Source organism: Apteryx rowi, unplaced genomic scaffold, assembly GCF_003343035.1.
Source record: "Apteryx rowi isolate R43461 unplaced genomic scaffold, aptRow1 scaffold_25, whole genome shotgun sequence".
NCBI classification, from domain to species: domain Eukaryota; kingdom Metazoa; phylum Chordata; class Aves; order Apterygiformes; family Apterygidae; genus Apteryx; species Apteryx rowi.
The window spans coordinates 1,969,600-1,980,224 of NW_020448863.1; the positions used below are offsets into that span (position 1 = coordinate 1,969,600).

General features: G+C 36.7%; 1 protein-coding gene across 1 annotated transcript; it reads left to right on the forward strand.

Moving 5' to 3' along the window:
• The first annotated feature begins 6,077 nt into the window (after positions 1–6,077).
• IAPP (islet amyloid polypeptide) lies at positions 6,078–9,744 on the forward strand. Its single transcript, XM_026066936.1, has 4 exons — positions 6,078–6,389; positions 6,786–6,882; positions 7,029–7,163; positions 9,552–9,744. Exons 2-4 carry the CDS (start codon positions 6,803–6,805, stop codon positions 9,742–9,744), a joined length of 408 nt encoding a protein of 135 aa, XP_025922721.1. The 5' UTR covers positions 6,078–6,389; positions 6,786–6,802.
• The last annotated feature ends 881 nt before the right edge of the window (positions 9,745–10,625 follow it).

Genomic DNA, 10,625 nt, shown 5'->3' on the forward strand with positions numbered 1-10,625 from the left:
GTTCAATACCAGTTTGTTGCAAAAAATACCACCTCCTGAATCATCCATGTCACTTGTAGCACCTGAAGCATTTATGAGATCTCACATTTAAATGCTGACTTTTCCACATCATTCATGCCTTCTGTTATCAGGGTAGATCTCAGTCAAAAGTGGAGTGGTGGCTAATCAGATGGAAACAGTGATATATGGCGGAAATTACATGATCATAATAGAGCAGAAATTCACTGATTCTCTTCAGATACATATGCTGAACTTCTAATGAATTTTTAATGACTTCTTACAGTAGAGAGACAATTTCATGTACTGATTCATGTTCCTTGTGCTTATCAAATTTTTTTCTCATCTCCAAGCAGAATGAAAAGGTCAGGTCTTCCGCTCGCACATACAATAATCCAAGCATACAGAAAATGCAGCCCTACTGCACTCCTCTTTCAAGGGAGGGCTATCTTACTTTGCAGCCTACCCCACATGTGCTGACATACCATAAATAAGTTAATTTATGTTTCATGGCATTGCCAGCATAAATCCTCCTACATAAGCTACTACACTGCATTTGCCCCTAGTGAAAAATCATTACTAACATGACTGATTCTCAGTTCAGCACAACTCCTTTTTAAACAGGAGAGAAAATGCCACTATTAATAGCAGAGCTGTCAAGACTGCATCATCTGAAAGACTCAGAGCGTTTCAAGACAAAGCCAGATTGTCATTCTCTTACTGCAGCTTGCAGAGGGAAAAAAGTCTGATTATTGAAAGTGAGATAGTTTAAAAGAAAACTTACTTAAAACTTATGCACCGGATCAGCTAAGAAGGACTGAGGTGATTTTGTGGAGACTTATTTTGAAAACCAACAGTTTCTCTTACTGGTGAATGGCTCCATTTGCTCTGCACTTATTAGCGATTCATCTCCACTGAAATAAGTCTGAGAGCTGTTCCTGGTCTCATGGTATCTTCTACAAACAGATGTCTGTGCTTTTTATAAAATGTTGGGGTGGGGAAGATGGGTGGAGAAGTGATTTCTGTACTCTCACAGTAACATTTAGGAAATCAGAAACAGCATTCCTACACTCATCTAATTCTTTAATCTTCTTTTTCCCTCAAAGTAGCATGCAGTGAGGCCTCATGCTGCACTTTCAGTAGCAGTATACTCAGGATTTGTCTGTAAGGAGACATATGCAGCAAGACAGGATATGAATTTACAGTGTGCTGACTGCAAAGAGATACTCCAAGTAAGCACCACAGCTTTCCTTTCAGCAAAATGCTTTGTTCTGCTGTGAACAAGAGTGAGTTCACATATTATTGTGGTGGTGGTTGTGGTATGTATACATTCCAGCAATATATTTGAGAGCTGAATACCTCTTTATAGGTGAGTTCTTATAGACAGTTACTTTAGAGAATGATCACAGCAGGAAACAATGGATGACTTAGGCTGCCAAGAAGGAAGAATACAAGTAGTACTATTGCATATTACTTATTTACCATTAGCACTGTCTAGAGGTCTTGTAAGTAACATTGATAACTAAAGGAGAATTCTGCATTTGGTTATGTTTCTGGAAACAGGTTCCAGAAGAGATAGGAAAAAATTATCATGAATTTAAAACTCCTATTGTATTCAAAAATGAATTGTTGAACACAAGCCAGTAGGAGCCATGCAATTAAACTCTACAAACTGTAAGTAGCAATGGCATTAGGAACTGTAACTCATAAATCACTGTGCTGTCAATTCTGACTTTTCTGATGTAACATGGATTTTATTCCTCGTTTGGGAGGAAACTTCCCAGTTTCAGGGACTGATTCAGCACAAGCTCTGCTGAGCTCATTCTCAGAACCGTCGTTAGCATCAGCCCTTTGAGGCGACACCGTTGTTTTTCAGTGCTGTGAGCTGAGTAGTTTAATACATCACAACAAGGGCATTAAGATTTTCTTAACTATCCAAATGATTTTTTTCCATTTGCTGGTTCCACGGACCGCTGCCCTGCATTTCTGAATCACCTAAGTGTTTTTTCCACAGGGGAGAAATGATTAACTTTGTTCCCATTACCCCTCCTGCTGCTGCTTCCACATTTCTTTGACAGGGTTAACATCAGTTTTGGGGTGAACAAGAAGAGCTTTTTCAGTTTTTATCAATGCTGAAACAGCCCATGCCTAGTAGTAGTAACAAACATAGTTATGGTAGCAAAAGTATATTTGATAAAACAATATTTGAATGCAGATATCCATAGCTTAAGTGTTACAAGTAGCAAATTACAACTCAACTCACCGGAAAACACAAACATTGTAGTATTCACCAGCATAGTACCAAACAAGAAATACTGTGAAGACTATATTACAGCCAAAATTTTCAGACTTTGGCACCCAAATGTAAAAATTAAGGGAATTATTCAGGTTCCTAATCATAGGTGTCTAGTGCAATTTCATACTCCATCTGTTGTCCCACCCAGTCTGCAGCTGCTAGGAATGTGTCCTATTTGTCAAGCCTGCGCATTTCTATCCTGGATATCCTAGGGCATCTAAAATGCCAGTAGACAACTATGTTTAGGCACATAATTTCAGATTTGGCCATTTGAACACAAGGCATTTGGTTTTTTTTCACAGATGCTGACACTATTCATGAACTTGTTTTAATCCTTTACTTTTGTTTTGATGTTTGGTTCAGATTTATTTAAAAAAATAAAAAGCCAATAAAAACGTTATAAAAACGAAAGAATTTGTTCAGCTCACATACAGCATTACGCTCAGCCCAAGATAAAACAAATACAAGCAGTGACACATGCTCCATTCTGTTTCAGTACTGGCAATATTTACATTAATGCATACTAATGCTGCTGTTATGATTTCTGTTTTACTGAAAATTTTGAAATATGCTTATTTCAGATTAATCCCCAGAGTTTTTCTTCGCTGTTTTCATACAGCAGGCAAACTAAAGCATGAGTTATTCACACACTTCTAGTTCTTGGTAACTGAGCAACGGTGTAATTTACTGGAAACAGCTACCTTGCACTGCAAAACAGCATCTGGTAAAGTACATGCAACAGGCAATACAGCTCTTTGTGACTCTCACAAAAGGAAAAGAGATATCCATTACCAAAAGTCTATATGTGTGTCATTAACGCTATCAACCTAATGTGGAATTCAGAAATTAAAAAGCTGCCAGGAGAGTGGGAAACAGCTGTCCAGCAAGTGCCAAGAATAGCCTAAGAAAAAGGCAGATCTGAGAAAAAGAAGGAGATTCCTTAAATGTTAGGCAACTGAAGACCTAAAAAAATGTTAAGGCACCCACAATGGAATTAATTTCACATGTATTTAGACACCTCCAGTGTAAACATCTATATCTGAGCTAGTCACCCAAGGCTGCTTTTATAGTCAATGAGGAGAAACAGGTACAAATCATCTGAGCTATTTTAGACTCCTACATTAAAAATATGCACAAGAATGCTCTCTCCATTCATCTCATTTAATCAGATGAATCCCACTCCCCAGTACACAAAAGCAGCAGACACTCAAGGTGAGACTGGTTTCCTTTTCCTCTGCTGCCAGTACATTACAGTACAGTGCAGGTTCCTCATCTCGCAGATCAAGACATTTAAGCAGGCAGTCTCTAGAAGGAACTGGGGCATGGGCATTTTGTATCCTCTTGATTCTTCGAAAACCTCAACTTTGGTGTTCTTGCATCCTCATATAGGCACAACATGTTAGACAGATCTTCATACATGGACTTAAATGACATTATAAAAATGTAAAGGTATCATATTTTAACTACTCAGGATGAAATTTGTCATTTTTTTAAACTCAGAATCCTTAATTTCTGCTTCAGGCTGAAAATATTTGTTAATGCATGATAATTAAACTATTTTTGAGACCAAGGTTAAGGAGCTTTGTTAGTGATAAACATAGTTAGTGATAAACACAGTTTTCTAACCATTTCTTTGAATGGTACTAACAGCACAGTACTTTGTGTCAAGTTCTTGAAAGCTGAGTTATGAATACCTCTGATGTCAGAGACTTTCCATGATTGCATGATCCTCTGCTGTTTGTCCTGGAAAATCACCACTTCTGCTTAAGAGAAAGTTGTAACAGAAGCAGTCATATCTTAATTTTCTGAACATTGTATCTGAACTTCAATAGCTGGATAGATTTCTTGCTGACTCTACCAAAATGTTGTACGTCCCAGGAGAGAATGCAATGGCCCTTGGACATCATGAGCCTAGTTTCACTTCTACAACGCCCTCAAGAACCAGCCTTTCTGTTCTTCCCCCAAAGCAACGAAACTCCCCACGGCCACTTTCAGAAGAGCTGGAATTAGAATTTGGGACGGATGTTTCCTAGAAAAACCTGTTCACACTTGTCTTATGCCAACCCATAGCTCGATTCAAGCACTATACAACATGCTTACTTTAAAACATAACTACTTCTGAATATTCAGTCCAATCTTTTAACATCTCCGACCCAAATTGCAGCTGATCTATCCACTGCTTTTCAGGAGTTGAGACAACCTGAGCTTCCTTTTTCACAAGAACTGAGCACAAACACCTCTTCTGAGTGCCAGATGGACCTGGAAATCTTACCACCCTGGAAGAATTGCACCAAAGCATTCATGTTCAATATTCAAGCTGTGAGGTATCACTTGCCAGATTATTAGCGTAATTATCTTTTTGGCACAATTCTACCTCTGTAAAATGGAGCTAACCATGCCTTATTTTCAGAGAACCATTCACATGCTACTGTGAAAATAACAATAGAAAACTCTTCATTATGAAGAGCCGAACTTATTTCAAAGTGGTGTACAGCACATAATGTCATGGTGAAGATTAAAGGCAACTATACTTCTTTCACCCTCGGACTGTCCATCCAGGGCAGTAAGATAGGAACCTATGGCAAAAGTAGTATAGTATAGCATATCAAAAACAGCAAAATATTCAGAAGCAACACTCCTTAAAAAAAAAAAAAGATTTTGTCACTTGCTAAAATCTTATTGACAGGCAAGCTCTTTAATGAGCTGTTGTGTCAGTTTAAGAGGTTACTATCCCCAGCCAAGTATTCCTTCTCTCTTCAACCCAAGTAGCACAGATGCCTGAAGAGAACTAGCACTTGAACTTTGGCCATTTCGGTGCAAAATCTGCTGTTACAAACTAAACTGACAATGAAGGAGCCTTCCAGCTAAGGCAACATACTCAGTATTGAAGCAGTTATGAATGCATTCACATCATATGGGGATGAAGAGGATATATAATGATGACTTCTTATCACAGCAAATTTTGCCTGAGCTTTTGCGTCAACATCTTAACCTCCATAAGTAACTGAAAGACCAGTTTTTCAAAGGCATTTGGGCACCTAAAGATATAAACAAGCAACTAATGATACTTAGGAAAAAATGTAATTTGCCTAATTCCCACTGAAATCAGGACCCTTGGAAAAGTGTCCTAATTTGTATCTTTGTAAATCTGCAACAAAGTAATTATTAACACTAGATTTCACCTCTGTAAAGCTGTATTTTGACTATGTTTCCCTCAACCATATTCTRTGCACAGTAGAGAAATAAATTTGCACAATCAGCCTTTACTCTGACATTTCCTAGCTTTTTAATAGTAGTCTTTGCCTTCTTAAGAATATTAATTGATACAATTTTCATGCGTGAAACAATCTACCCCTGTTAAGAAAACAAAAGACTTTGCATTGATAATGATAAGATTTTCATTCATACTTACACTCTACTGAAAAACKTACAGGATTTCTACCTTATTTTCTACCTGAATGATCATCCTATCAGTCACCTTAAATCATTTTCTTTTTTCTCATGCCTCATACAGCTTTTATCCCTTCATACATTTTTTTCTGTTGTGAACATTATACACTTCTATAACAAACCTCAACAACTTTAACTATCCTATCTTTTCTAATATATCTGTTTTCTTATATTTCAATTACTTGTGATCTGGCATTTCATTTACTCTTGCTTTCTTTATAACTTTTGTTACCTTATTTAGCCCTTGAAAACACCCACAGGGAAAATTACCTCAGCATCTTATCAGAACTGTAAAATTGCGGCCACAGTTCTGATGTGCAATATGCTATTACAGTATCTTCATGAGGGCATCCTGCATATACTAGGTTAATATTTACTGATGTGCTAATGCAGTAATGACCCATGTGCCTCTGCTCCTCTCTGGGGCACTTTCTATCTATAGGGATGGGAATTAATGACAGTCTCTCTGTGCTGCCTGATGTCAGAGCTGAGAAAGGTGTGAAGGGTATATAAGAGCTGTATTACTTGTCAGCAAGGAAGGGGGAAAACGGATACTCCAGAGCCAGATGCAAGCGTGGAATTATTGCATGCACCCTTCTTGCTAACACAGGAGTGCCTCTTCAGATAGCTCCTTGACCACCAAAAGGTAAACAATTTCCCTTCTTCCCTTATTTAAGATACCATGCAACACCAGTACTTTCAGGAAAGCACAATCTTTCTCATTATTAATCAGCAGCATTTTTCAGGAAAAGGCTAAAATAAGTTCAAGATAAATTGCACCTGTGACCAAAAGCTGAGATTCAGGACATATGCCAGAGATATGGGAAAGGATTGAGACTGCTAGATGGAAAATGAGCATTTGCTGTTGAGAGCTATCTGTCTGAAACTGCATTGTGTGACTAAACTTAGGGGAATCATGCTTTTACTTTAGCGTGTGAAAGAGATTAGCTGCTGTTGATTTAGGACAGAATGGGCATTAGTAATTGGACATGCTCAAGAGTATTTGGGATTGCTTTCAGTTTTGAATCATTATTCTTTCCAGAAACTTTGGAAGCAAAGATGTGCAGCCTAAAGCTGTCAGTTGTCTTCATTGTACTTTCTGTCACTTTGAGCTGTCTGGAAGCTACGCCTATTGAGAAGTGAGTTATAAATAATTGTATTTATTTCTTTTTAAGGGAAAATACATTCAGATTGTTGCACGAATTGCTTTTGCTTTCATGTTTCAAATGATATGAGCAAAAATAGAGCTATTCAATCTCACAGTATATTTTATTGTTGTTTAAAGATTATTATCTGTGGCTGATGATCTATCTGATGGGACTTCCAAGAGACAAGGATGGATATTGCCAGTAATGTCAAGGAATGCACTCTCAGGACTTAATGAGGCAATGCCAGAACAAGCAGCAGCAAAGCCAAAAAGGTATTGATTTCCTCTCTGTTCTTCTAGTCACATCAGTTAAGATTAGATTATGAAGTAAACTTTGTGCCAGTGAAATTCTGTTCCTTCAGACTCTTCCTATTCAACTCTCAAACAGAGCTTAAAACACTCTTCTGGTGGAAATGAAGCCATTCTGTAAACATAAAGATTGGGTTAGAAAGTGAAATCCAGCGACAAAAGTGGCAGATCATCAATCAGTTTACCAGATCCGTTATAACCCTTTCATAAATGAAAAAGCCTAYCAATACTTCATTACCTTGCAAAGGAAGGTTTATTTTGAAAGGGCTTTTTTATTTGTTACATTTCCAAGCCTGAAGGGAAAAAAACAGAAAATACGTCTTTCTGAATAACACAAAAGTTCTGCTAGAATATAATTCTTTTGAAATGTAACTACTTCCTGTAAGTAAATTATGTTTATTACAGATTTAAATACCAATTTAATAATGAGAAGAATAAAAAGAAGCAATTGGCTCTCATAGAATTTAGCTAATCTGAAATGCATTTATGTTTATAAATCCATAAATGCCATTTTTAGGTAACTTTTTAATGAATAAACTAGCATTTCATAAAGTATTTGGAGTTAGTATCCAATCATAAGCAGCACTGAATTAGTATATCTGGTCATCAGGCTTATGAGTGATTTTCTTTAATGACAATTCTGTTATGGATAGATTCAGTGAACACGTCTCTATATAGTCACCTCTGATCTGAATTTCTCATTCTCTATTTGAAGAATCATTATTATATGACAATTTGGTTACCTTTCAAAATAATTTGATTATGGTGACAAAGTTGTGGCATTTTTATAGCTATTACTTTTAAAAACTAAAATAATTATTATTATAATAATCAAATGTAAGGCATTACCTTTATGAGTGTGGTGTGCCATACCTGCTTTTCTGTGGCCCTTGCTTATAGTCTTTTACTGGGTGAGCTGTCCCATTGAATGACATATTCAAATAAAGGCTACAGATCCGGGAGCTTACAGCTATAACCGGTTCAATTGGACTAGATATCAGTTAGAAACCTAGTAACCTACTGTAAGGACTGGAGTTTTAAACTTGGAGTTTCAGGGCTTCATTTGGCACCTTTAAAGAAAATGAGAACTCTGCCTCCACAAACAGATTTGGGAATTCCATGAGAACCCACTGTTGCTTGAACCTCCCATATTAAGGGCTTGATTCAACTCTTCTTAAGTCAATAGAAATACTAGTGGAAGTCTAAAAAGAACCATATCAAGCTCTATACAGCCATTTACTGTAAACATAGTTACATATTTAAAATATTAATTGYTTAGAAATCCCTACCCATTTGCTGACAAAGAACCAGTATAATTCAGACGTTTCTCTCATAATTTCTATTCGATTTGGCCACATCATGCCAATCAGCACAATAGTGCCCCATCAACATGAAGAAGCCCAGGAAAATTGTTGACAACTCAGTAAGCAACCTGAGCAATAGGAGTATTTCTGTCTTGTGGAACTGTATAGTGGTCTAAGAAGCAAGCTTGAAAACCCAAGTTCTCTCAAGCTAAGCATTTTATCATGATTTTAAAAAATCCTCATGTTACATAAATTCTGTACAGAATTCTGTAAATGGTCTGCTGGTTCAAACCACAAAATGTTATTTTTTAGATATGGATTCTTCCATGGATACTCTTTAAAGTTTTGTCCAGCAAACAATCACTTCCTGCCACAACAGCATTATCAAGTTGCTAGTGTTTCAGCAAGATGTGGCTGCTTTTCAGTAGCGAGTGAATAAATTCCTGTTTGGACAGAGCTAAATCTGAAGTGSCACTGGAGCCACGAGAAGTTGGCAGTGCCCGTCACTTCTCCTGATAGGTGTCATGGTTGGCTAGAGTCTTTGGGCTCATCCATTTGATGTGAATTAAGAGATTATTGTTCACTTCAATGAGAGCAGGATATGATTCTGTGGAAATAAGAGAACTAAATAAATGATAGTGACTGTCATTATGTTAGTAATCCTCATGATATCAGCAAGAGCTTTAAATAGATTTAGAAGTTCAGCTGAAAGCTAAACATTTAGTCATTGTTTTCACTTACTGTCTTAACTATACTATCATTACAGGTTTTCTAGATGTCATAAACTGTTGTGCAGAATATCAATAAAAATGACATATGACTCTTAAGGTCTTTGCATTTAAATAATCCCCATCATTAAAACTGATAATAGCATAGAGCACAAGATTTTTTCAGGCACAAGGTAGGTGGTAGGAAGATTGTAATGTTCATGTATTTGTGCTCATATTAAAAGAACTCCCACATTAGCACAGCTCAAATGTCTTTTAGAAGTGGCATATTTTATGGCTCATCATTTGACTTCATCTTGGCTCTTTTTGTCTTATATTAGTAGTCACCATCTGGAGAAACGGAAATGCAACACTGCTACATGTGTGACACAACGCTTGGCCGACTTTTTAGTTCGTTCCAGCAACAACATTGGAGCAATTTATTCACCTACCAATGTGGGGTCCAATACATATGGAAAGAGGGACACAGCTGGGCTTTTAAGCAGAGAACCCCAAAACAATGCACAGCTCTAATGTGTTAAAATGACTACTGATACAGTTTTCATTAGGAGCTCCTGCCCACTTTTTATGTATCAATAACCTTTCAGTCATTTATTACTGGTACAGTCTTAACAGTGCCTTGTCTTCTTTGTGTGTGTGTGTGTGTGTGTACATGACTTTTATGTTCATTATTTCACTATGCATGTACAATGACATGCATAGACTATTGCTTTAACTTCATTAAGAACTCCAGAAACCTGCTTGTCAAATTCCTTTGTAAAAAGAAAATAAATCACAATAATAAATGGAAATGTAATTGCAACAGTTTTTTTTTTTTAATTAAAAAGATGAAAAAGATAACCATGATGTGTATGTCTTTATAGTCACAATTCGGTAAGAGAAAAGAAACCATCTTAATGAAGAAGACCAACAAAAATCAGATTGCTAACAGAAGCTATGTCCTAATGTAAGTGAAACAGAAAATTTTTCTGGTTTGGAAATGTCTGCAGTGTCCTGTTTTGCTCAGTTCAAGGAAAAACTAGATGAGATACTATAGCTGCACTGTGTAGATGATTAGACCAGTTGACTGAATGGTCTCTTTCCACCTTTAAGTGCACTAAATTAATAGAAGTGGTCGTGCAGTACAGATTTCATTACATATTTATTATGGGATTTTAAGAATTTACAGTTCTTACTTTAAGATAGTATCAGTTAAATGTAAGCATCATGAGCATAAGTGCATTTTAAATATGAATAAAAGAAAGCTCAGTTAACAAGCTCTCAGAAACACTTTTCTTTGGTCATTCCTTTCTTTGAACTAGAGTAGTAGAAGGAAGGGATAAAATCAAATTAGCAGTTCAGGCATCAAAATGTATGATAGAAGCAGGGTTAATCTGCCTGCTGACATACTTACA